The sequence below is a fragment of the Sorex araneus genome, chromosome 2 (genome assembly GCF_027595985.1).
Source record: "Sorex araneus isolate mSorAra2 chromosome 2, mSorAra2.pri, whole genome shotgun sequence".
In the NCBI taxonomy this organism is placed as follows: domain Eukaryota; kingdom Metazoa; phylum Chordata; class Mammalia; order Eulipotyphla; family Soricidae; genus Sorex; species Sorex araneus.
The window spans coordinates 170,079,658-170,107,484 of record NC_073303.1 but is presented as its reverse complement, the minus strand read 5'-3'; the positions used below and the strand labels follow the sequence as shown (position 1 = coordinate 170,107,484).

Below are 27,827 nucleotides of genomic sequence, written 5' to 3'. Positions count from 1 at the left end.
GGGTCACACCTGGCGATGCACAGGGGTTACTCCTGGCTATACACTCAGGAATTACTCCTGGTGGTGCTCAGGGGACCATATGGGATGCTGGGAATCGAACCTTGGTTGTCCTCATGCAAGGCAAATGCCCTACCCGCTGTGCTATCCCTCCAGCCCCGATTATCTTTTTTGTAATCTAACACATATACTAATTATTTTCAGTCTAACTTCTAATTCTCATAACTAGTTATCAACCAAACAAATTTTTTCACTTCCTTTTAATTTGAAAACATTTTAATTTTTTATCTTTACATATATGAGTATACTAAATTTCTCTTAATGTTTCATATACCATATACATGATCATGGAAGTATTCTGAATGTAATTTTCATAATACCAGTGTTTTTTATTTTTATTTTATTATTTTTTATTTTTTATTAGTGAATCACTATGAGTTACAATTACAAACTTATGAACTTTCATGTTTGCGTTTTGTTTATATCCCTCCACCAGTGCCCAGTCCCCTCCACCAATGTTCCCAGTATCCCTCCCACCCTCCCACCCCATTCCTTCACTCCACCCTATCTCTATGGCAGGGCATTCCCCCTTGTTCTCTCTCTCTCCTTTTGGGTGTTGTTTGCAACAGAGGCACTACGTGGCCATCATCTTTGACAAATATTTCTTTATTGCACCTAGGTTTAAAAAAAGAGGAGATGTTACTTAAACTCAGTTCAGTCATTGCTCAGAGTTTACATTCATTCTGTTGTCTTCTGCTATTTTAATTGCTGTGCCTGAGTTTTCATGTCTTACCAAAGCAACTTTTCAAAAACTAGAAAAGACTTAGTTTCAAGATGTATTTTCCTATGGCCATCCTTTTTCATTAGACACATTAATATATTTCTATTCTTTCCAGAATCTTTACCAAATGTCTACCAAGCTATTTGTAGCATGAGTTTATAGACAAATTTTTAAAAGTTCTAATGATATGATAAGTTTTGGTTTTGGGGCCACATTTAGTAGTGGTGCTCAGGGCTTCCCCCTGACTATGCATCCAGAGATCATTCATGAAAGTACTCAGGGGACACTATGGGTCCCCAGAAATCAAACTTGGACTTGCAAGGCGAGCACCCTACTTCTTGTACTATTGCCATAGCACCAAAACTTCTAATGGTCTGGTATCTTACGGCTGTCAACACATAAATCTATAAGACTTTTGAAAAAGTCATTGTATCGTTATTTCCCTTCATTTATTTAGCTATAATTTATGGGGATAAGGGAATAGTTGGGACTTACTCTGCAATCTTCAGTGCTACTGATGGCTCTGTTTTAGAGTGACTCAAGGCATTGCAAGGGGAAGTCACATGCAAGTCAATTACTTTATGTTCTTATACTATCTCACTGGTCTTTATTTTATTTTTTTTAAATCCCAGTGTCATATTATTTATACCATAGTTTATAAATAAATGTATTTGCTAAATATCTTATATAATTATTCCCAGCTGCCTTTTCACTATGTCTTCCAATGTAGATAGCTCAACTATTGATATTAATACTTTTGATAATTTCCTAAGTTTAGGCAACTTCTCTAGAATATTCCCAAATCTTCATCCTGAAATCTATCCTCCTGGGAGAGAGATAGTACAGAGGGTAAGGAGCTGGGCTTGCATGACCCAGTTTGATCCCTGGAATTCCATGGGGCGCCCTAAGCACCTCCGGGGAGTCATTCCTATGCACGAAGCCAGGAGGAAGCCCTGAAAATCTCCAGGTGTGACACCAAAACAAACAAATCTACCCTCCTGCATTTTCAACAAAGCTATACACTCCAATAAACGAAAGCATTAACCTTTTTAAAGACAGTCTAATTTCAAGTTTCTCTTTAGTTTATATTGTTTTTCCAAGAGTGTCAGATGAGGCAGAGAGGACAAAACAGAACAAAACAAAACAAAAACACAAGAGAAAACAGAAAAGGAAATCATTGTATTTTCCCAGAAGACGATCTTAGTGATCATAAAGAAAATGGTCTTAATAGAGAAAAGACAAAACAATGGCAAATTGAAATGGATTAATCAGGAAGCAAGAAAGTGGAGAAGAAATAAAGTTAATGGAAAGATAACCCATTATGGAAAAGGAATCATGAGAAGTGGAGCAGGTCACGAAGAAATCTTTATGAAAACCATGACTTAAAATAAAAATAATAGAATATAAATTTAAAAGATACCATTAAGTGTGGGAGTAATTATGATAACCCATAATTAAATTACGGGTTATCACATAGGCCCAATGTGAAGTTCCAAATCTCACATTTTATACTGGTAATCATTGCAAAATGTACAATACATTAATTTGCAATTATTACACCTGATTTCCCATTTTGTTGTTTCAGAACCACTGAGAATCAACACCAGCTTGCTTTAGATGTGTTCCTAAAACATGTAATTGTAACTTTACTGGTTAAATGATCCACCACTAAAAAATGGGGAAAGATCAGAAGTGGATAGCTGAAAAAATCACTTCTTGACTTTGTTAGTTTTTGTTTTTCAGCCACACCAGGCACTTCAGGACTTCCTCCTGGCTTGTACTCAGAGATCACTCCTGGAAGAGCACAGGGAAAGACATGGGGTGCCATGAATTGAATTTGGCAATTCCCCAAATTTACCAGCCACATGCTAGGCAAGAGCTTTATCCACTGACTGCCACTTTATATCCTATAGGCAACTTGAGAATCTTTAGTCCATAACCAAATATTACTTTTTTTTCTTTATAAAATGTGGGTTCAAGGCCAGAGTGATAGTATAACTGATAGGGAGCTTGCTTTGTATACAGTAAGACTTGCTTCACTACTCCCCACAGCACGTAGTCCCTTGAGCACTTCCCAGAGTGATCCCTGTTACTGTCACTGTCATCCTGTTGCTCATAGATTTGCTTGAGTGGGCATCAGTAATGTCTCCATCTTGAGACTTGTTGCTGTTTTGGGCATATTGAATATGTCACTGGTAGCTTGCCAGGCTCTGCCATGAGGGCGAGAAACTCTCGGTGGCTCTTTCGGCCCTCCGAGAGAGGTAGAGGAATCGAACCCGCGTTGGCTTCATGAAAGGCAAACGCCCTACTGCTGTGCTATCACTCCAGCTCAAGAGTGATCCCTAGGAGCTGGAGTAATAGTATGGTGGGTAGGGCATTTGCCTTGCACAAGGCCGACCCGGGTTCAAATCCCAGCATCCCATATAGTCCCCTGAGCACCACCAGGACTGATTCCTGAGTGCAGAGCCAGGAGTAACCCCTGTGCATCGCCAGGTGTGACCCAAAAAGCAAAAAAAAAAAAAAAAAAAGAATGATTCCTGTGTACAGAGTAAAGAATGATTCTTAAAAAATCACTGTTTATACCCCCAAACCTCTATCAAAAGTATGACCAATGTATATCTTGTATGTAAGTTGTTCATCATGTTTATTAGACAAATGGAGTGTAGACAAACAACCATAATATCTCTTTTATATATCATAAAGTGATAAGACTCATTTGTATGGAGCCTAAGGCTTCTATTTTGTCCTCATGTCTGTTGTGTCCTTTATCGTGTTGAGCTCCAGTGACAGTTTGTTAACAACCATGCCTTATTTGCCTGCTTTGGACGGAAGTCGTTGCTATTTTTCTGTGGAACAGCTGCATAACTTGGGTCAGAACCAAATTGTTCCACTTGACATTACACTAGAGGCATTTTATTCTTTCCTTAAAAGAGAGATTACTGTACATGTCTGTCTATTGTTTTAATTTTAATCTAAAGTAAGGACCTAGCTAATGCCAACCACTTTTCTTTTCCGTCCCCAGAGTTTTTGCAACCTTCTTTCTTTGGCTGACTTCCCAGACAGCATGCAGGCAGTCGCATTCTCCTTTTATAGAAGTAGAGAGGAAAAAGCTGTTATGTTACATTAAAGCCATGACCCTAAAAAGTGCAGGGCCAGCCCTCCCCATAAATTATAATTAAAGAATAGATGTTCATTATAGTCTGTGTGTGTATGTGTGTGTGTATGTGTGTGTTTGTATGTGCTTGGCTCAGACATGGTTTTTTCAGGGCTTACTTCTGGCTTTGTGCTCATGAATCATCACCCCTGGCCTGGCTCAAAGGACCATATGGGGTGCTTGGTATCAAACCCAGGTCAGCGGCATGCATAGCAAATGCTCTACCTGATGTACTATCGCTCCAGCCTATTATAGTTGTTTTTAAAACTGGTCCCATTATAACCTAACTTGATAGATTTATTTCAGAAAAGCAATGGGACAGTTTAAGTTTGAAATGTGTTTTTAGAATTTAGTCAATAAAGGGATATATAGTATTGATCAATTATTCTGTTTATCTAGTACAATGCTTAGGTTGTATTTGCTATTTAGTTTCAATTAACCAGAGTTTTCTCTTATTTTTGACATAAATCTAATATACCTAATTTCATGATATATGGGGTCCATATTCTGTATAAGAAGATTTTAATTTTTAGCAAGACATATTGCATATAATCTAACAGCTGTTGAGGTATTTTAGAGAAACAATTATATGTTCATTTTCAAAATAATAAATAATTTAATAGAAACAAAATAAGAACATATTGATGAATTTCCTCTTACTGTAAGAGAAATTAAGGCAAATGGTTTTATAACAAGTTTGTTTTCTCAGCCTACTATATGGCTTTTATAAACCATGAAATGTTTACTAATTGTCACAAAATCCAATCAGAGTAATAAGAAATGACCAAAAAAAAAAAAGGTAAAAAAGGCAAATAATCATCCTGACTAAAATATGGCAGGCAGAACCAGAACAATACATGAAATTCAATTTATTATTATTTTGCTCTTTGGGTCACCCATCAATGCTTAGGGTTTTCACCTGGTTCTGCATTCAGGACATTCTCCCTGGTGGTGCTTGGGGAACCATATAAGATATGGGGCTGCCTCGAGCAAGGCAAATGCCCCTCCCATTGTACTATTGGTCTAGCCCCTAATACATACAATTTTAAAACTCACTCAACTATAGTAATAGCTATCTTATATAGTTTGACCTAATGCATACCATATGTTAAGTACAGAATCTTTCTATTTATTCTGCCATCTATGCTATAAAAAGTCATCTAATTAATTATGAACTTTATTAGTGAATGTTAAGCTCTTACTGAAACTGAGTGCAAATCCAAATAGTTTCCATAGGTCTGAGTTTCTGCACACAGACTGTGTTCCTCACTATTTTTTTATCACCCACTGAGGTGATATATTTATTATGGATAATAACTGAAAATAAACTTATCCTTATTACCCTAGGGCCCATACATTACATTGGGATTAACTCTTACAAATATTCTTCTTATATTCTAGAATTAAGTTAATAAAATAAACACAATACATATAAATTTTTTGTATCTCTGTAATTTCATAATAAATGATTGCCAAGAGGAAGATGATAAATTATTTTGTCAAAGCATTACATACAGTTTATCTCACCAAGTTTTAAAATTGCAAGTTTTAATCACATATCTAATACCTACATTGACATTGCTTTACTGTGACAACTCCACAAACTGAGTTATTTTTGAAAATTTCATCTACAGTTCTGAAATTCAAGGTTGCATGCAGAATAAACACATTATGGGACTGTGGAGTGTGACTTTCAAAAGCATGTTTGTAAAGTGAAAGAATCCAGACTAAGGTAGAGCAAAACTGATAGAAAAATGTAACCATTTAAATTTAAGACAAATGATTATATGAACTGCTGAGAACAGGCAGAGGCATTAGCCATTGTCAGGTGGACACTGGTATTTTCCAGTGTCCTCTCAAGAAATAGGGCACTGGAAATGCCAAAGCTCCAGGAATCAATTTATAGCATTAAGACAGAAACTGTTTCTAAAAACACATTTGGAATGAATTAAATAGAGGAGTTCTTGTTCCACAAGTATGGAAAAGACTAGAGCAATAATTTCCAGATGAAAGGGAAGAACCTGTTGGTGTGTTTTAATAGACTGTTAAAATCAATCTCGAGGCTTGAAACAACTAAAATTAAGCTATTGCCTTGGTCTTGTCTAGTTGACAAACTACTAACTAGCTCTTGACTATACATATCAGATTCTGGAACATAAAAGACTTTGTTTTAGCATTTTTTTGCTAAGTTCTCTTATGATAATTGCCTTTAAGAAGAAAAAGCATACAACTATTCCATTGTAAAAATTATACTAATGTCCCTTCAATAACTTTTAATTGGACTTTAAATTTTTAAAAGAGAAATATATCTTTTCATGCCTTGTAGCCAATAAATTGTACTGGGATTTACGATAACCAGAATCTGGAAAAAAAGCAAGTGCCTGAGAACAGATGACTGGTTAAAGAAACTTTGGTATATCTACACAATGGAATATTATGCAGCTATTAGAAAAGATGAAATTTGCATATAAGTGATCAACATGGAGAGTAGAGTAGCATGCTAAGCAAAATGAGTCAGAAAGACCGGGACAGACACAGAATCACTGCACAGGTTTGTAGGAGAATAACACCTAAGTATCACCTCACTGCTTGGAAGTCGATCTCTTGTGATGGGGGAAAAGGCAGGTAGGATAGAGAAAAGACCACTAAAGTAAGTGATGGTTGGAGGGATGCCTTGAGATAGTAGATGTGTGCTGGAAGTGGACTATGGACTAAACGTGATGACTACTTAGTACCTATGTTGCAAAAAATAGCACCCAAAAGGAGAAAGAAAGTAATAAGGAATGTGTCTGCCACAGAGGCAAGGGGTAGTAAGGGGTGGGGGTGGCAGGAGGGACACTAGGAACATTGGTGGTGGGATGGTACTTGAACATTGTTTGATTGAAACATAATCACGAAAATTTGTTAGTTTGTAATTACATCTCACAGTAATTCATTAAAATAAAAAAATAAGATAAATTGTGCTGGAATTACAAATATGACTTTCACTTTATTTTAAACAATTGATGGTCATATGTCATTATTCATCCAGTATTTTAAGTTATTCTAGATATTTACTTTTCACAATAGTCTAGTGAAGTTGTCAAGAATGAGGATACCCTCATTAAACACTGCAAAGTCTTTATTTCAAGTAGTTGCAAAAAAGTATTCCAGGAAATGTATGTTTAAGTATGAGTTAAATTTATTAAATTTCCTAAAATTTTAACTGATAAATGTTATTCTTTGTATTCAGTGATGTTTTAATTGTTTTGTTTCCTTTATTTTAAATATTTGCATCTTTATTTAAGTAACATTGTTCTACAGGACTATATGTTTTAGGGCTACAATTTCACACCTCTTTAAATGTGTGCTTTTACTTAACTGCATCCAACAAACAGCAAATGACTAACAATCTGTTGAAGGCCTCTAGTTCTTCTACTCCCATCTTCCCCACCTCAGTAACCTTATTTCCTCAGAGCTCAAGGTTTTTCTTTTATTTAGCACATCTGTTTTCTTGCCTTAAAAAAAAAAATCCACATATGAGTTAGATCATTCAATGTTTGTCTCTCTTCTGTTATTTTGCTTAGCATTAGCCCCTCTAGTTTCATCCATGTTATTGCAAAAGGCTAGATCTATTATTTTCTTATAGTGTAGTAATATTCCATAATGTACATATACAACATCTTCAATATCCACTAACCTCTTGTTGGATACTTGAGATGTGTCGATATCACATCTTGGCTATTTTAAATATCACCAAAATGACGTAAGTGAGCACATGTGCTTTCTAATTAGTGGTTTGTGTGTTCTATGGATGAACACATAGCAGGGAAATAATTACTATTATAAGAGATGTTGTATATATATGCTTTAAAATGCATATCATTTAATATGTAATTGGATGTACTTTTAAGAAGATTTAGGCTATAAATTGCAGTCCTAAAGCAATACCAATGCAAATGAAATACAGTGCAAGGTATTCAAAGGTACATAGAATGAGTAAAAAGTGAAAAGGAATGACTTCATAAGGATAACCTTCTTCTTAAATACTATGCTTAGTATATCACCAAAAGCAATTTGAAGACAAAGATAGCAAGACTCTCCCTATCAAGAAGATAATCTAATACAATGGCAACCCTTGGATAATCAACTTTATAGGGTACTTAGATAACACATATTTTCCCAGTCTTCACTTGTGTGATGATATCTAGAGATGAAGGTTTCAGTTCATAGTTAAAGGCAATGGTAATTTCTTCTAAAATGTTTTCAAAGTTATTATGTTAGGAAATTAGCTCTAAGTATAATTTTTAAAAGCTACATGTGTTGACCTTCCCATTGGAGTTTTTTTTTTTTCTTCTGAGGCCCAGATGGTCTTTTGCTTCTATCTCATAGCTTCAAAATTTAATCACACTTTGACTCTCTGGAAACAAACAAGTGGTTATCTTGGAAATGAGACCGAATATATTTGGTTTTGTTTTTGAAACAAGAAGCTGACTCTCTGTAATCTCCACTGCTGTTATTTAGGCTGGGCATCTGTGTTGTGCTGGGCACTCAATCATTTTCAATTAAATGTTTCTATGTCTTGTGAAAGTCCCATAAGAGCTTGCAGAACCACGATTATATATCCATGGAGAAAATGTACTTTTTGAACATTTCCAGGTAAGCAGTTTTCTTGCAACAAAAAGCCAATTATTTTGAGGGATTATGTAAATGTTCAGTGGAAAATTCTAACATGAAATGTCTCCATATCTTATTTAAAACTGCACTGTAGAATAATGCTGTCATATAACAAATAAATTTTTAAGACATATCCTTTTGAGTACATAGGTTTACAATTTGCATTTTAACATATAAATTTTGATATTTAGCTAAATAGCTTATTTTTATCGAAAATATGTAAAAATGGCGTGTGCATTTACATGAAAACAAAATCATCAGAATTGTAGTTGTAGGAAAACTGCAGAAATAAAAGTCACCGTTTTTAAAAAGCTGATATATTTGAAATAGTATAGTTCTTTGTTTTGTTCTATTTTGTTTTGGAGCCATACACAGTGGAGCTTCCTCTATGTTCAGGGATCACTCCTCATGGTTCTTGGAGACCATATGTCATATCAAAGATCAAACTTGGGTCAGCCATGTTAAAGGCAAATGCATCAATCCTTGTACTAGCTCTCTGACCACTATATATCTCATTCTTGGTTTTAAAAAAAGTTAACCCATAGTTCAACAAGTATTCAGCAAGATGTCTTTTCCTTTGTATTTTTTCGTATTTTATATCACAATGTTAAGAGTTAACATTTCTGATCTAGTCACTTTTCAAATTAAGGATAAGTGAATTTATTCTGTGCCTGTGTTAAGCATTTTGACTACTGTTTTTAGATGGAATCAACATACAAGAAACAAAGTGATTTTTTCACTTATTACTAAATAGATGAAAAGGGCAATTACTAATTACTGTAGATGATTGTTGTTATTTTCATTAATGATAAAGCAAAAATTCTTATTCTTTAGGGAGTCATTAATTCAATCAAATGAAATGCTCTTGTTGGAGCAGAGTGGTAATACAATAGGCAGGGTGCTTGCCTTGCATTCTACCACACGGGGTTCATTCACAGGCACCATGTATGGACCCCCAAGTACCACAGGGAGTGAAGCCTGAGCATAGAGCCAGGAGTAAGCCTTAAGAATCACAGGGTATAGCTCAAAAGCTCCCTAAAAATGTTCTTTATTACATGTTTAACAATGTTTGATATATTTATTTCATTTTCCTGATATAACTCCAATCACTCAGAAACTCATAAACTTCAAAGTTTCAAAAGACATTTAAACAACAGACAATGCTTCAAATTGTAGAAAATATGAACAGCTGAAAATTGTTCCAATTAGAGTAGGAAGAATCTGTCAGTGACTGATATTGGAATAAAAATCTAAACCATAAATTCAGAGCTTCAGAAATATCTGTGATGATTTATGGAGAGGTGAAAGAAAAGAGATAAACAAATGAAAAGGCATGACGAAAATAGCAAATCCTGTTGTTATTTGTGACTAATAAATGTCTCTGAAACAGTGAGCTGTGATGAATTTAAATACTATCACCTTATATCATAGTATGGAGAGGGACATAATGAGGTGACTATAAAGAAGAAAGTATAGAGGGTAGGTGTTTGCGTTGAGCACAGCCTACCCTGGTTCAATCCCCGACATCCTATATGGTTCCCAAGGCACTGCCAGAAGTACTTCCTTAGTGAAGAGTCAGAAGTAACTCCTGATTATTGCCGAGTGTGGCCCAAAATAATAAAAAAAAATTAAAATTAAATAAGTTTGCAGCATGTGATAGGGACAAATGAAGACGTTACTGGCGCCCGCTTGAGCAAATTGAAGATCAATGGGATGACAAGTGATACAAGTGAAATAAGTTTGCAGTATGAGGTCTAAAAGACCTAGAACATCATGCATTCTCACAATAGGGTCTGAGAGGTGGTGTTCTCAACTGAAATAAAAAAACTAAAGTATCGGGGCTGGAGCAATAGGTAGGGCGTTTGCCTTGCACACGGCCGACCCAGGTTCGATTCCCAGCATCCCATATTGTCCCCTGATCACCACCAGGAGTAATTCCTGAGTGCAGAGCTAGAGGTAACCTCTGAGTATAGCCAAGTGTGACCAAAAAAAAAAAAAAAAAGAAACACAAAAATTAAACTATCAAAAAGAAATATAGAAAAGAAAGGAAGAAGAGCATGCAGAAATGTGACAGTACATTAAAAATAAAACTTTATTGCCCTGGTATAAGTGTTTATATATTGTGAATTCAAAACATTTTCTATTATAGACCACATCTTGAAAAGTTTGAAAATCTTGGCAAGTTGTGTACATTCTGGGAAAACCAAAACTATATTCTGATTACATCATTTCCTTTAAAATCATTACCCAAAAAGCTATGCCAATATTGAAAAGAACCTACCTTCAAAAAATGTGCAGAGTGCCACTTAAGACTGTTATGTTTAATAATGCATAAAAGTTAGATACTTTGAGAAATATTTCATCTAAATGATTAAAGTAGACTCTTAAATTTAAATTATCTTCTGCATTTACTTATATGGAACATTTAATCCCTCAGCTACCAGATAAATTATGTGTACTCCACTATTACTTTTCTAAAATTGTTGGTCTTAATATTAGGAAAGAAATCACAAAGCAGACATAGTTCTAGAAATGATGATTAGATGTTTAACATATATTTTATATCGCCTAAGTTTAATTAGCGCTTTTTTTTAAAGTCACTGGACTTAAGGGATTGTAAGTGAACTCTTACCCGGAAAATGAAAGTTCTGTCATTGCAACATGTGTTGAAATGAATGGTTTTCATGGATCTGTCTGCTCAGGATGCTTGTAGATGCAATCTACACAACATCAAAATGTTCTTATTTTGTATCCCGGCAGATAAAGTAGCAGATTCTGAAAAATAAAACTCAAGTGTTTGATTTTTTAAAGTCATTGAAGTTTAAGAGTTATTCATTTTTAGAAAGCACTGAAGTCTAACTTTATCCAAAAAGTTTACAGGACTAACTAATTTGGGTTAGAGGAGGTCACACTAATTCGGAAGGGAGGAGGGGTCTCACCTGACAGTGATAGGGCTTTCTCCTGGGTCTCAGAAATCCTCTTGCTGGGGGGCCCAGGGGACTGACCCTAAGGGGTGGTATACTGGAGACTGAGCTCAGGGCAGCCAATGTAAAGCAAGCACTCTACCACTCTACCTGATGTACTACTTTTCCAAACTCAAAGACTGACTAATTTTTAAGAAATTTGAAAAAAAATAGTTAAGCATAAACATTTAAAATTATAACACAGGGAGATTTTTCATGGTGTTCCAAGCAAAGTTTTGATCATATCGAGAATTGCCTTCAGGGCCATTTTTATCAATGAATAAATCTTGGGACCTAGTAAATATGACCCATTCATGCACTTCAGTCTTTAGACTGTCTCCTTACTCCTATCATAGACATGCCCACTGTCCCCCCCCACACACACACACTTTGTTTAAACACTGGTTTACAAAGTTGTTCATGATGACTTGCTACAGATATTTAATATTCCAGTACCAGTCCCACCATCATTGTCACCTTCCGTCCACCATTATCTCCATTCCCCCACTACCTCTCAAGACTGACTTTATAGCAGGCCTGCAATAATTTATTTGATGCTGCTTGTTGCCATTGGTTGACTAACAAAATTATCAGAAAATGATTTCCATAGAAGAAAATTTGTGAAATTTGTTTCATTTTCTCTTGAGGACATTGAGTCCTTGTCTGAGGTCTTACTTAAGTCTTCCTTGTTAGTGTTTTTGTTAGTTGATGTTGGTTGACTTCTGTGTCACATCCTGTACAATCTGGTATGCTACTTCATGGATGTCACTTTTGTAGGGTTTGATGAACAGCTGCGAATGAGGCTGTGCCCTCCGGAAAATATAAAATATTTAACCGAGCAATTAAATATTTAACTGGTCTGAGAGCCCAGCAAGCTACCGAGAGTATCTTGCTTGCATGGCAGAGACTGGCAAGCTACCTGTGGCATATTCGATATGACAAAAACAGTAACAAGTCTCACAATGGAGATGTTACTGGTTCCCACTCGAGCAAATCGATGAGCAACAGGATGACAGTGACAGTGACAGTGATGGCTTTCAGATCTTCTGGAAGAATAGAGAGATGGAGGAAGGTCATCAACCCAGACTTGAAAAAGCCTGGAGTTTTTAGCTATGAAGACCCATGTACCTGGAATTTCCAGCAGATTAGATTCTCTGTGGCTCTCAGACTAGAGGCAGGGGGGTTGTGGGTGGAGGCAGGATGGCTGCTTTGGGGAGTGGGAGTGGCTTCCGGGGCTGTGTTGGGGCAGGAATTGTCCCAGCCCCCTCCAAGATCACCCTAGAAGTCTTAGCCAGAAAAGGGAATCATAGACATTTTCAGCTCAGTTTTTAAATATAGAGGAACTTAATACTACTTGGATAAGATGCTATATGTTTATCCAAAATTTATTTCATGTTTTAGGGCAGTTGAATTTAAAAAAATTACTAAAGAACCATGATTCACAAAGTTACCTATAGTTGAGTTTTAGGCATATACTAATTCGACACCAAGCCCTTCTTCAGTGTCAACTTCCCTTCACCAGTGTTCCCAGATTCCCTCCTCACCCCCACCCCCACTCCACCCACACATGTCAACTTGACAGGCACATTATAAGATCTCACTGGTTGCTGCTCAGTTGGCATGTTTTCAGTTATGTTGATTCTGTTTTTTAGAAACATTGCTATACCCCTCACTCATACCACTAACATACACATGGAAGATCCTACTATACAGAAGATCCTGCTCAAGAATATAAATGATCCTAATATGCATAGAAGATTCTAATATACATATAAGATCCTACTCAAGAAAGCTCCTAGAAACAATAAACCAGTATAGCACAGTGGCTGGCTACAAAGTCAATACACAAATATCAGTCACATTCTTATATACAAATAATGAATCAGAGGAGGAAGGAATCAAGGAGTCTATCGCATTTAAAATAGTATCCAAAACATCAAGTATCTAGGAGTTAGCTTAACCAAACACATGGGAGAGCTATACAATGAAAACTTTAAATAATTTAAGGAAGAAATAGAGAAAGACCATAGGAAGTGGAAAAATATTACATGTTCAGGGATTTGAAAAATTAATTTTATTAAAATGACTTTTAAACCTAAGTTATTACATAGATTATATATATTCAATTTAATCCCCATTCAAATTCAGGCAGTATTCTTCTGGGATCTAGAAATAAAGTTTTATGGAATTAGAAAAGACCACAAATCGCTAAAACCATACTGAAAAATAAGTAATGGGGGATTGACATTTTTAGGATATACTGTAGTATTAATATTTTGTGTTACATATTGTTATTCCACTACACCTACCACATAAGAGCCACTGTATCTTCACCACAGTCCCTAGATCCTTTCTTGTCCATACCACTTCTTCCTCACCCCCTCTCCAGGGTAAATTGATTTCTATTGACAAAATTAGTTTATTTTCATTGGGTGTTACCTATTCCTTTGATTTGTTTCTTTATATTTCAAATATGAGTAACAAAAACATTTGTCTTTCTCCCTCCGACTTGCTTTGCTCAACATGCCACTCTCCCATTTGATGTACATTTCAGCTATTTGAAAGATCTAGTTTCTGCTTATAGCTGAGAAGTGTTCCATTTTGTTATTATACACAATTAATTATTCACTTATTTATTGTTGGACATTTGGTTGTTTTCTGATATTGGCTATGATAATAGGCTGAGGTGAACTCAGAAGTACATGTTCCTACTTGAATTTGTGTTTTTATGTTCTTGGGGTATATACTAAATATATATAGTATATACCCCAAGGGTCACACAGTAGCTCTATTTTCAATATTTTGAAAAGTCTTCATCCTGTTACTCAAGATTTGTTCATCATTTAATGAGAAATAAAGATATGCTTTCTCAAGAAAAGAAAGTTTAAGTTTAGATAAGGCATAGGTAATTGTTTGACTTTAAAACAAAGTCTTTGAGAGATTAACCTAAGTATTTGTCACAATCTTGAATGTTTTTCTTCCAGTGTTTAAATCTGTCACTCCTTTAGGATCATGGCAATCTTATCTTTTCGAAGAATAATCCTTTATTTATTGTGTGATAAATTGCCTAGAATTATAGTTTCTAGTATGAATATTTTATTTCTCAAGATTGCTAAACTAATCATCAATGAACGTAGCCTTATCAGTAAAAAGTATGCTAGGATTTCATAGGCACTCTAAAAAATGCCATTATTTTCAAGTCTTCTAGAGAGCAGATCTTGCATATATGTTATTTTCATTTTCAACCACAAGCTTCTGAACTGCAGACAAGAAGTGTCTTAAAAAATGAGAATCAAGTAGCATATGCTCAGATTAATCAAGATAGAAGTCTATTTGCTACTGAAGTTGTAATTCTATTGATGAAGTTAACAGTGCCAGTATCCTCCCATATAAATATAAATCAAACCTTTAAGGCAATGAGACACTCCCTACTTGATACTATACTAACACAGTAGTTGAATACAGAAGTTTACATGAATAGATAAACTCAGAATCATGTTTTCCACTTACAGTTTTACAGAGTAAGTAGGTTGGAATATTCCACTTCAAATTGTCTTCATTTATCACTGCATTAAAACCTTTGACCTTATAAAACAGAAGTACAAATGATGCTTTTAAGTAGGTGTTTTATGTTTAGTCTTTCAACTGGAATCAATGTGTATGCAAACTACAAACAGAAAAAAAAATCTCCTTGCTGTCATTAAGAAGCAAAGGTATGAGTAATATATCTACATTGACCAAAGAATTATGAGTATTAAGTAAGAGATTTTTTTAAAGCACATTAATAAACTACCAAAAGCAGATGTGAGAGTAGAGGTCAGTGGTAGAAATTTAAGGAACCAGAATAGTGTTTATCATTCTCATATGCATACACAAATAGACTAATTTGTCACAGAAATCAGTACACATACAGCAACAGTTTAGAAATACAATGGGGAATTATGTACTTAAAAAAGAAGTTGAGGAATTTCTTTCATTGCAGTAATTCCTTTAACCTTTTCTTTTTCCTCTTCACATATGATACTATTCCAGTCCTAAATATTTGAAATGGTAGGATGCAACTGACTTAACAAAAGTGAATGATACTACCCATATCAAAGACATATAAAGATATACATATTTTAGTCATCCTAAACAATGCAAGAGATATACGGACCCGGTTAATTTTTTTTCTAATAGAATTTATTATTAATCATGAAAAGCATTTTTAACGATAGCCAAACCTAATAAGGGACTGTTGAGATGCAAACAGAGAATGTTCAGTAGGAAAAGGAATCTGTAAACACTGGTGAAAAGAAGTTGACCCTTTCTTCAAGATCAGAGCTGGAATACTCTATGGCTAAAACCCAATTCTTAATAGCTTTGTAAACTGTGGAGCTTTAATTTTTCAAAGGTATTTTAAATTAAAAAGAAAAATATTTTATATCACTATTTTACTGAAAAAAATTACAATGAAAATTTTACGGGGCTGGAGCAATAGCACAGTCGGTAGGGCATTTGCCTTGCATTCAGCTGACCCAGATTCGATTCCCAGCATCCCATATGGTCCCCTGAGGTCCACCAGGGGTAATTCCTGAGTGAAGAGCCAGGAGTGGCCCCTGTGCATTGCTGGGTGTGACCCAAAAAGCAAAAATAATAATAATGATAATAATAATAATAATAATAATAATAAGATAATAAAGGTGAGTAATTACAACTGAGGTGGGGCTATAATTATTGATGATAAGAAATAAGGAACTGAGAGTGAAGTTATTGGTCAGGTTAAAAAAGGTATATGTTTGGATCAAGTAGTTACAAGAGAAATTATGTCTTGTTTTATTGACAACTTTCTCATTTTAGACTTCATTATATTTTATTACTATTAACCTAAGTATAATTATTTAAATATATTATGCAATTTGATTTTTATTTCTTTCTTGAATTTGAATAATTCATTGACTTTAATTTTTCTGTCCAAAATAGAAAATAAAGTGCAGTCATTGTCTGATTTTAGTTTTGTATGAAGAAATATTTCATTAGTTTCATCTAGCTCCTGATTTTGGCACGTCTCAAAAGAAGGTCAACCTTCAATCTCTACTTTTTCTAGTGCATTTTTATCATGACTTACAGATTATTTGGTTGGGAAAGAAATTGACAGTTTTCAATTATTGTTTCTATGATGAGAGATTCATCAGAGAGGGTCTCCACTTTTTTCCTTAACATAACACATACTTTGGTTCAAAAAGTGTTATTTACCTTTTAAAAAACCTTCCATTACCTTGAAACTATTTTTTCTTTCCTTTCTTGTTATTGAAATGTCCAATTTAGGTATATAAATTCTATGCATTTATTATATTTCATTATTCACACAGCCATATCATTTTTGTGAATGCCTCAATAAAATATATACAATAAAATATATTGACTTTCTCAGTTAACACATATATAATTAAAGGTAACTAATTAAGACTTTCACTTTTTCAAAATCATAACAAATATTTCTACTTTACAAGAAAGTCTAGTATCATTTGAATTTAAACTAGCACACAAGGACCTAGGTTATTTATTTTATATTTGCAAAAAGTTTTGTTTTTCTCCATACCTCTACCTTCAAATATCTTTTTTGTTAAAACTTGTTTTATACTTTATTTGAAAATTTGCAACTTATATTGTTTTTTTTCTATCTATATCCATATTTAAATCCTCTAGGCCAGAACCTGTTTTGTGGACAAAGGATGGTGCAGAATTACCAGATCCTGACCGAATGGTTGTGAGTGGCAGGGAGCTAAACATTCTTTTCCTGAATAAAACGGATAATGGTACTTATCGATGTGAAGCCACAAACACCATTGGCCAAAGCAGTGCAGAATACGTTCTCATTGTACATGGTGAGTACTTTCTTGTTATCATTCTATAAAGAATGAGGACAGAGAAGTAGTTTAATTCCAGACCTTGGAATACTAGGCAATATTAAACATTTTTTCTTCCAGAAGAACTTCTTATAAGTGTAAATGTCTACAAGATTCACAATCAATGTATTCCAAGTGAAACTAAAAGTCAGATGATAACATATGCTAAAAATAAAAATCGTTTTGGGTAAAAGCATTTTTATTTCAAGTATCCAATAAAATTGTGGGTGTTGACAAATACATTAAGGTTGATTTTCAATTTCATAAATAAATACTTTGACTATCAGTAAAAATAATATTTATAATTTTATTAAATCAATTGTTATGGTATTGCCATAGAAGAGCTTTGTAATCACTGTAACTATTTTCACAAAGGTTGATGGAATGTCATTGAAATACATCAAAGACAAATGTGTAGAATATTAATAACAAATACACTGATTGATTATGAACTTAAGTATTCTGTATTTTTTTTAACCTGGGCTACATTCACAATATGTGTAATAAAACTGATGAAAGAAATAACAAAACCCCAAATCAAAGAGAATGTCTATGTTTTCCTCATCTCCCAACCACAATGTTTTGGGAGGTAGCTAACACATTTTTTGATAGCGTTAGATTTTTGCTGAAGTTGATAAATTCCAAAATAAAAAATAATTAGGTGAGTTTATGTATTGCAGTATTCTTCAGAGTTTATTTTCTATGCTAAGTTATAAGGAGAGAGAAGAATTTTAGACATGTAATATTTTATTCATATATTTTAGAATAGAAAATTTCTATGTCTAGCATTGTATTCTACATAGTAAATTAATATCCATGCAATATTATATAAAACAATATTGTAAGATAATCTAAGGTACAGAGAAATATTGAAGATGGCATGTTCATTTTATGTAATTCTATGAATCTAATTATAGAAGTTTGTAACAATCTTGATCAGTCTTATAATAATTCAAAGACTTATTTGGGGATAAATAAAATATTGTGTAATGTGATTTCATTTGAGAAAACAGACTACTTTCATTTTTCTTTTTTTCTAAAGTATTGATGTTGTGGGGGAAAATTGGGGCAAATGATATTTTAAGTCAGCATAAAACTCTCCTGTTTGAGTGGGAGACTATCACCCAAGAACTGTAGAAATAAGTACCAGGAGGTTGACTCCATGGCTTCGAGGCTGGCCTCACGTTCCGGGGAAAGGTCAACTCAGAGAAGCGATCACCAACTACATTGTAGTCGAAGGCCATGTGGGGGAAGGGAGTTGCGGGCTGAATGAGGGCTAGAGACTGAGCACAGCGGCCACTGAACACCTTTATTGCAAACCACAACAGCCAATTAGAGAGAGAGAACAGAAGGGAATGCCTTGCCACAGTGGCAGGGTGGGGTGGGGGGGAGATGGGATTGGGGAGGGTGGGAGGGACGCTGGGTTTACGGGTGGTGGAGAATGGGCACTGGTGAAGGGATGGGTTCCCGAACTTTGTATGAGGGAAGTATAAGCACAAAAGTGTATAAATCTGTAACTGTACCCTCACAGTGATTCTCTAATTAAAAATAAATAAAATTAAAAAAAAAAAAAAAAAGTGGAACAGTGGAAAGGAAGAAATATCATGGGCTTTGCATTGACATATGAAAACTCTGAATCACTCCTCTATAAGAAAACGAATAATAAATGTGCTATTTTTATTAAAAAAAAAAAACTCTCCTGTTTAATTTGTATGATTTCTCAATTCTCAATACTGTTGTGTTATTGAAGATAAATGAAAGCTCGATGCTGTTGTGTCATTGATGGTAAATGAAGACAGTGAATTAATATTTTCATTTTAATATCTTGAAAATAGTAGAGCTCAGAGATTTTTAGTACCTCATGAATTGTGCAAATTTCAGTTTTGATAAAGATTATCTGATCAAATTAGACTGACAAATTAAAATTAAATGTGGTAAGCCCCTGTAGGTACACCCTGCCAGGCTTACTGCTAAAGAGAAGGTAATAACCCACAGGGTGTGTCAAGAAGATAAGTTAGATACTTAGAGCAGGATTCAGGAGAGGCTTTCAAATGCTAACCTGGATGTTTATAGCTCGAGGGTGCAGAGGTGAGGCACAGCCTGCTCACCTCTAGCTTCTAAATTCTCCTCTCCCCTAACATTGAGGGTGTGTTGTAGACCATGCCATGTTGTATTGATAGCAGTACAACATAAAAATATAGAGAATTTTAAGGGAAGTAACAGAAAAAATAATATATCTACATGAAAAATATGCCACTCATTTATTAAAGTATTTCAAGTGGGGAAAATTCATATGTTTCTCCAGTGTTTGCAAGCTAGCCAACAGCGTGATTTCCTAACTAGCCAAGCTACCTTTGGGTAGTTGGCAGTTGACATATTTCTAATAAATACTTCTCTAAGCACTTTGTAAGAAGTCGTTTTGGCATTGCTTTTTGAACTACAATTCATCAAAAGCACCCTGTAGATTAATGCTATTCATGCTGCTAGATAAATGCTGTGAAGTTCAATAGTAGTTTACCTAGGATTATTGACACAAGTAATGAGAGGCTCCATGAAACAGTGAAACCATATTACTCTGTGCTTTAAAAGGGCTCCAATTGGGTTCATTGCAAAATAAAGGTTTTTCCCCTTTGCACATGGGTATAATGTTTCATTAGTCACTGGTTGTATAAATATAAAAAGCTGCTCTCTCCTATTAATGGTTTGGCTGTTTCAAAACCCTACTAAATGATGAAATGTGAGTGGCATTTCGATCTATAATGAATGCTGTACGCGTTCAGAATGGAGTGATAAGTGATCATTTGTGAGAACTTTACCCTTTTATCTTTTACACCAAGGTTGATTTTACATTAGCTGTGATAATTTAATATAGCTTCAGCACAGAAGGGCCTTTCATGAGTTGAGACAGTTGTCTTTGACTCTACCATAGTTGCCTAGCTTCTATTGATTCTTAATTTGACGGAGGTCTGAGCACTTTCCTGTGAAATCATTTACTATCTAGATGCCAGTCTAATGCTCAGATTTTATTCTTTGGGTGTCAGTGGAAGTGCATTACTTAAACGTTATCACACTTAATTGTTAACAGCACTGACATTTTGTGTTACAGACACTCAGGGTCCCCTCCCCTCCTAATTACATCTTTGCAAATTTCAACATTAGAACTACAGATTGTAATTTGAAAGAGCTAGTATAAAATAGACCCTTAATGAAAGGCATAACAAAATTCAGCATACAAATACCAGTAGGAAAAAAAAAACATTGAATTTATAAAACATTTAACCTGTGTAGGTTCCATTTGGGGAAAAAAGCATTTTTTTTTTATAAACAAGCTCAGCATTGGGAATGTTAAATTGGTAGTCATAGTTATACTATTAATTCCCGTAAGTACAGTAGTTCTTAACTGATTTACCAATATAGAAATGTATCTGTACTCTCACATTTGTTATCATGCTATTTATTTATGTGTAACTATTGATTATTTTCATATTGGTGGTATTAAAATAAGCAGTTGCAGTGATGTTTTTGAATATTTTGGGAACTAGGATCAGGAGAAACATTCATGTGTTCACTAAATAACAGTTTAATAACATTTGATAGGCAAAGTCACTATGGGAGCAAAGTGAAAAGCACTAAAGAATTTTAGCTCACATTTGAACTAAATTAAACTTTCAGGTAATTGTGATATAAATCAATGAAAGAGCTATAGGAAAGACAACATTCAATAATGTTGTTACTAAGGGTTTATGAGAATGCAGTCTGAGTAAAAGTATTTCTGTATTATTGCAAAATAAATGCATAAATTCTAAAAGATGTTATAAGAATATCATAATTTTGTCAATACTTTTATTATGTAATGGCTACTCTTAACTATCTCCTCCAATTTTATAGCTTCCCAAGAGTTGAGTGTATATGCATGATCTTTGGTTAAAAAAATTAGTACATAGAAATATATTATGATATAATAAATTAAACAGTATTTTAATTGAATCATCATGACCTACAGTTTTTTTGAACCAGTAATTTAGGGAAAATATAATAAAAGTTATAATTGCTTGCTTTGTATTTTTTTATTTGGGGTTCTTGAGCTGCCTGGGATGAAATTACATCATTTGTATGCAACATAAATGCCTTTCCTTCTATATTTTTGCTTTGTCTAAATCAATTGCTTTCTAAGGAAGTCTCAAGTTCATAGATTTTATATTATATATTTTTCTTTCCAGTAAAGTACTATCAAGTCTGTATCTTCCAAAATACTCATTTGTCATATATGAAATAATTACAGATGATTACATTTAATATTGATTGATCTTATTTTGTGATTGGAAGGAACTTAGGTTCCTACATTATTTTCCATCAACTGATTTTAAAATATATTATTTTGAATATATCAAAGTAGACAAATCACTTGGGAAATTTTAAGAAAGCTCTTTGGAAAATGGGAAAGTCAATTGGTCACATCCTCCCCAAAGACTTTTAGTCTTCCTTCTGAAAAGGAAGTAGATTGTGAAATCCCTTTTACTTTTTTTTTTTTCCACACTCTTGTTAGAGAAGTTTGTAATCATACTTTAAAGAACAAATAGCAGTAGCTGTTGTGGGAGTCAGTCCTAGGAGACTGCTAAGAACCATGAGCTCACACAGCAAGTTTTTGAAGCAGGATTTATTTGTGCTGGTAGAACCAGTAGAGTTGACGCTGGAGGAACTGAGCCCCTGGCAAAGGCCAGAGCTCCTTTGTAGAGTATCTGATGAGGGTGAGCATCTGTAGTGTGTGGGAGATTACAGAAGCAGAATCACCTAGCATATTACTTGCACAGCAGAGTCAGTATCTTTTCAAAACGTTCTGAGCCCATTCTGCAGTCACGAGGCAGGAGATTTTCCCAAGTCCATCTCACATGCATCCTATAGTAATAGTCTGTTTCTGGCAACCCTTCAGCCGTTTATGATGAAGAGGGGGAAGAGAGTCCAGTTTCCCTTAACTTTGGGGGTAATAACGGGGACTATTTTCTTCATTGAAAATAGTGCAGAAATACTTAGAATGTAGTATCAACTTCAGTCTCAAAGACCTCCTGAGATATTAGGAAGAAAGGCTGTCATAAAAGTAGAAGAAAGTAGATGATTTATTTCTTTCTCTACCAATAGCTGTACTAACTAGAGCACATCAGATTATAGAAGAGATATTGCCAGGTTTAAAGCTTTACTGGAAAACACGCCCTGAGTTAGAGTTCACTGATGAACCCACTCTAGTCACAACGTGACTTTGCATTGTCTTATAGAGTCACGACAGAATTGAAAGTACTATTTGCAAAAAAATTTCTCACCACCTTAATTCAAATTTACTTCTCCAAGTGTAATGACCTCTACTGAGATTTCTTTACGTATTTTGACACTTCAAAATATTTTGTCAATGCTCTAATTTACTTCATTATTTATTTATTTCCTACATGTAAAATAAATTTATAGAACCAACTACTACTTTTTTATGGCTTAACTCTTACTATTCTTATTAGTGGGCTGGAGTGATAGCACAGCAGGTAGGGCATTTGCCTTGCTTGCGGCCCACCTGATTTCGATTCCTCCATCCCTCTCAGAGAGCCCAATAAGCTATCAAGAATATCTCGCCCGCATGGCAGAGCCTGGCAAGCTGCCAGTGGTGTATTTGATATGACAAATACAGTAACAACTAGTCTCACAATGGAGATGTACTGGTGCCCACTCGAGCAAATCTATGAGCAATGGGAGGAGAGTGGACATTGTCATTCTTATTAGTATAAAATTTTCCACTATGCACTTTCTCACATTTTGTTTTCCTCATGTATACATATTCTGCTTTTCTAGCAATTTTCAGCTTTATAGCTATGTAAAACAAAAATTCTCCATGAGTAGTATTATTGTGTTAAAAAGTAAAATAGAATACAAATTTGATTTATATGTCTGCAGTTACAATCAGTTTACTGACAGGTGCTGATTTGATATTCCTAAAGTGTAACCTGACAGTTATGGTTTGCTTTGTGTATTTGTTCATGTAACTATTGAAATGAATACCGATGAAAGATGTTATGTTGCCATTTTTATGTTGCCAAGATAATTTATTTCAGAAATGTTATATACACAGGAAGGATCCATCATATTTTATTGTTAGCAAGAACCATTATAAAATATTTCCAGTTTTTAATTTTAAAAGTAAGAAAACATATAACTGCTAAAAAATGTCTCTGTGTTTTGACCTAGTGAGAAGTATTAAACTACTTAATATCCTTTCAAAGCCTTAAAGAATCAATACAACTGCTCCTTTCATTTGACTCTGTGCTTATTGCTAATAGTAAATGTCAAAAATGCTCAGATACAAAAAAATTGTACACATAGATATTATATAATGTCACATATAACCAAGATTTAAAGCTATTTAAAAACTCATTTAGATTTTTTTTCAGAAACTATAAACAAATGCAGGCGCACTTTCAAGCTAGGTGCTACTGATTCTACATTTCATTTGATTTGCTTACATGGAAGGGAGTGTAGCAAAATAACTTCTTGAGGGTAGTATTTTTCCCCCACTATCATTTATATGTCGAGTATAGTCTAAAATATTTAACTAGTTTTTATAACAGAAATTAGTTTGACTTAGGACAGTGAGTACCTAACTCAATAGTTTGCAAAGTTATGATTATGAACTACTCAGAATTTAATGAGAATACTCACCACATTAAAACAAAAAAAATGTAATGCTGTGTTCCATAGTAAATAAGTTCTAGTCTCAAAGTTGGCAGTCATTGCACATTTGCTATTATAATTACCAAGCTATTTAGAAACATCGAGAGGTAGTATGAATTTTTCCGCTTAGTTGTCCTGGTAGACAAGATGATACAAATCAGAATGGAATTGAGATAGCCTTTGTGTCCATATGGGTGGGTGGGGAAGAGGAAAGTGGAGCTTGCATTAGGGACAGATGCACAGCCTAGCAAACATTAAAAAGGGATTCAGCAAAAATCTGTTCCTTCACATGGAAGCAAACCTACCAGTTGGTAAATTAATTCTATGTACCCTTAATGAGCATTTTTCCTTTGGAGAAGCTTTCTTTAGAAGCATAGAAGGAAAACTATGCAGTGTCAGAAGAAAAGGATAGAAAAGGCACCCATATGGTGCAACAAGCAGTGCACTAATGGAAGAACTCTGATTGCTGCTCTCATCTCGCGGTGAGAGTTTCCACACAGTAAACTCTGTGGGCGATTCTTAAAACAACACCTTCTTTAATTGCTGAGATAAAACATACCATTTCTGGACACCCATAAGCAGGACGAGCTGTGCTGCCGGTGGGAAAGGCGCATCTCTGCCTGCGTGAATCTGTTGTTGATCTCGGCAGAGGGAAGTGCCATGGAATAAAACAGTGCAGACTAAAGTAGGGTTTCCGTTATAGAACATGTCAAACGGTGTCTGTGTGCAACATATTCAGCACCGAGTTGAGGCTTAAGCATATTCCTGTTTGAAGATGAACACAAAGAGGATTCACCACGGTCATATCTTTCAAGACGAAAATTCTGTTCGGAGATAAAATTCTCTAAAATCAACATTTCTGTATGTTTAGATAAGACTTGGACAAAAATGTCACTAGGGTAAAAGCCCTCCTTCTTGCCTCAAGGGAGAAGCCCATCATTCAAAAATCTCAATAATTTCAGCATTTTAATATCATTTCCCATGTATGTTTATATGCTTTGTCTATCAGCAGCAGTGGCAAGAAGACAATATATTACCCATGAAACTTTGGAAGTTGAAAATAAAGCTAGATTAGAGCTTTACAAAATATGAAAAGCACTTCTACCGGTCTATGTGTTTTTTACTAATTGACTTATTCATTGAAGGCTGAAGCAGTATGCAATGTTTTGCAGGAGGAAAGATAAATGTTTGCTTTGGGGCCACGCCCAGCAGTGCTCTGGCTCTACACTCAGGTTCAGCACTTTCTCCTGGCTCCACACTCAGGGATCACTCTTGGCAGGCTCAGGGAACCATATGGTACCTGCTGGGGATCGAACCCATCAGCCACATGCAAGGCCAGCACCCTACCCTTCTACTATCTCTACAGCCCCTGCAGAGAAATTTTGGCTTTTTTTTTTTTTTAAGAAACACCAACATGCCTAAATAGAAGATACAGATGCAACATAAAATCTACTGTGTAGTTTCTTACAAAATAGTTTTCACAGAGTAACAACGTATCATATCTATGCATCTACCTTAATCTCTAGCTACATTTGCTCTAAATCAGGAACTTTTTAAAAACTGTTTCCAGACCATACTCCTAATATGTCCATTTTGACATACCTTTGTCTCTAGCCTAGATTACAGAAATATTGTCTAATGAGCTTCTTCTTCTGTATTTACACTTTCCTCTCTATTTTCCATATAACCATATTGTATAAGTACTCTAAATGTATATTTCTTTATGTATTTATCTTATTAAATTCTCAATGTTTAATTACATTTAGCTCATAACCAAAATCCTTATTATAGTCAATTTCACGACCCCTGCATGGTATGCTATGTCCCATATCTGTGCTATCTCCTAACATTCCATTGAATCATTCTGTCTCCCTGAAATATCAAGCTCATTTCCATTTTAGGAATTTTCTTCCTGTCTGGAATGCCTATCCAGGAAAAGCTGTCATGAGTGCTGATCTTAGGAAAAGTGAATTTTTACCATTAAAACTGAAGATTTGGAGCTGGAGCAATAGCACAGTGGGTAGGGCGTTTGCCTTCATACGGCCAACCCGGGTTCAGATCCCAGCATCCCATGTGGTCCCCTGAGCACCGCCAGGAGTAATTTCTGAGTGCATGAGCCAGGAGTAACCCCTGTGCATCACCGGGTATGACCCAAAAACAAATCAAAACAAAACAAAACACCAAAAAAACCCCTGAAGATTGGCTGGATATTCAGTCTTCCTTTGTTTACTATATATTATTTGGTAGTTATATATTAAAATTATTCATCATAACTGAATTTTATATACACATGTACATGTGCAGGCATGTATATATACGACTGTATACATACATACACATGTATTAGATCTGTCCATGTGTTGCTATAAATATAATTTTGTCCCATACCCATACAGAAAACTACATCTTCCTTAGAAGTAGGTATCATCTGTGTTTTGGTTATCTCTGTATCTCCAGCTCTTAAAACGAGATAGAAAAATTAAATTGTTAATTGTTAAAAATCATTGATGCATTTTAATGATCACATTTTTTCTTTGATTATTTTCTCTGTCTCATATCTTTTTATACGGGATGCCGGGGATTGAGCCCCACCAGAGTGCAGAGCCTGGAGTAAGCCCTGGGCACCGATGGGAGTGGCCCCCAAACAAAAACAAAACCCCAAAACCATAAAATCCAAAAGTATTGGAGTTTCCTGAGGCTGTTTCTGGGCCATTTTCCAGGACTGGTTGTGTGTCCTGTGGAGTCTTCGATCAAAGGCGGTGGCCCCCCAGAACCCACACGTTACCCACAGATCTCTGCACCCTCTCAGCAGAACGGCCTCCCTCGTCAAGTCCCCCTTACACTCCTAGACTCCCCCGCCCCTCTCTTGGTTGCAGCGGCTGCTGCTGAGCGGGGTTCAGGTGGCACAATGGGAGTCCCTCAACAGCAGGGCCACCACAGCCAGGCACAACACACGGCACTGGGGCTCAAACTCTGGCCTCACACTTAAAAAGCTGGTACTTATTTTTTTTAATTGCTACCGAGAGTGTCCCACCCCCACGGCAGAGCCTGGCAAGCTACACCTGGCATATTCAATATGCCAAAACCAGTAACAACAAGTCTCACAATGGAGATGTTACTGGTGCCCGCTCAAGAAAATCGATGAACAACAGATGACAGTGACAGACAGTCCATATATCTTTTTATTAGAAACCTGAAAATATATACATTATTCATATAGCAACATAAAAAAGCACATACAATCCTATATTCATATAAAATAGGTGATAGGAGTCAATGCTAATAAGACAGTTCAAAAAATTTCTTCTGATTCTGGGGCTGAACTCAGCAATGCTCAGGGTCTATGCCTAGCTTCATATTCAGGGATTGTACCAAATTCAGTGTTTGGAAAACCATATGGTGTGGGTGTCTGACTCAGACTGCTACAAGTAAAAGCATGCACTCCAGTGATGCTTTGATTGATTTCTCCAGTCCTCAATAGTTTGTTTTTTCTAGAAATCTGTTTAAAATTAGTGTTCAGTTAGGGTTATCTGATATGAATTCATCAAAGTGTATATACATATATACATACACACACATATATAAGTCCATTAATATACTTAATATACATTCAAAAAGTACCTGAAAATATTTGTTGTTGAATTATAGAATAACATTTTTTTGACAATGATCTTTGACTA

At 35.1% G+C, this 27,827-nt stretch overlaps 1 protein-coding gene across 1 annotated transcript in view; it reads left to right on the top strand.

Moving 5' to 3' along the window:
- CADM2 (cell adhesion molecule 2) overlaps positions 1 to 27,827 on the top strand; it is a 304,436-nt gene that overhangs the window by 182,938 nt on the left and 93,671 nt on the right. The window contains exon 8 of the mRNA XM_004606996.2: positions 17,240 to 17,418. Within this exon, the coding sequence (XP_004607053.2) occupies positions 17,240 to 17,418 (179 nt within the window). The remainder of the gene's footprint in view (positions 1 to 17,239; positions 17,419 to 27,827) is intronic.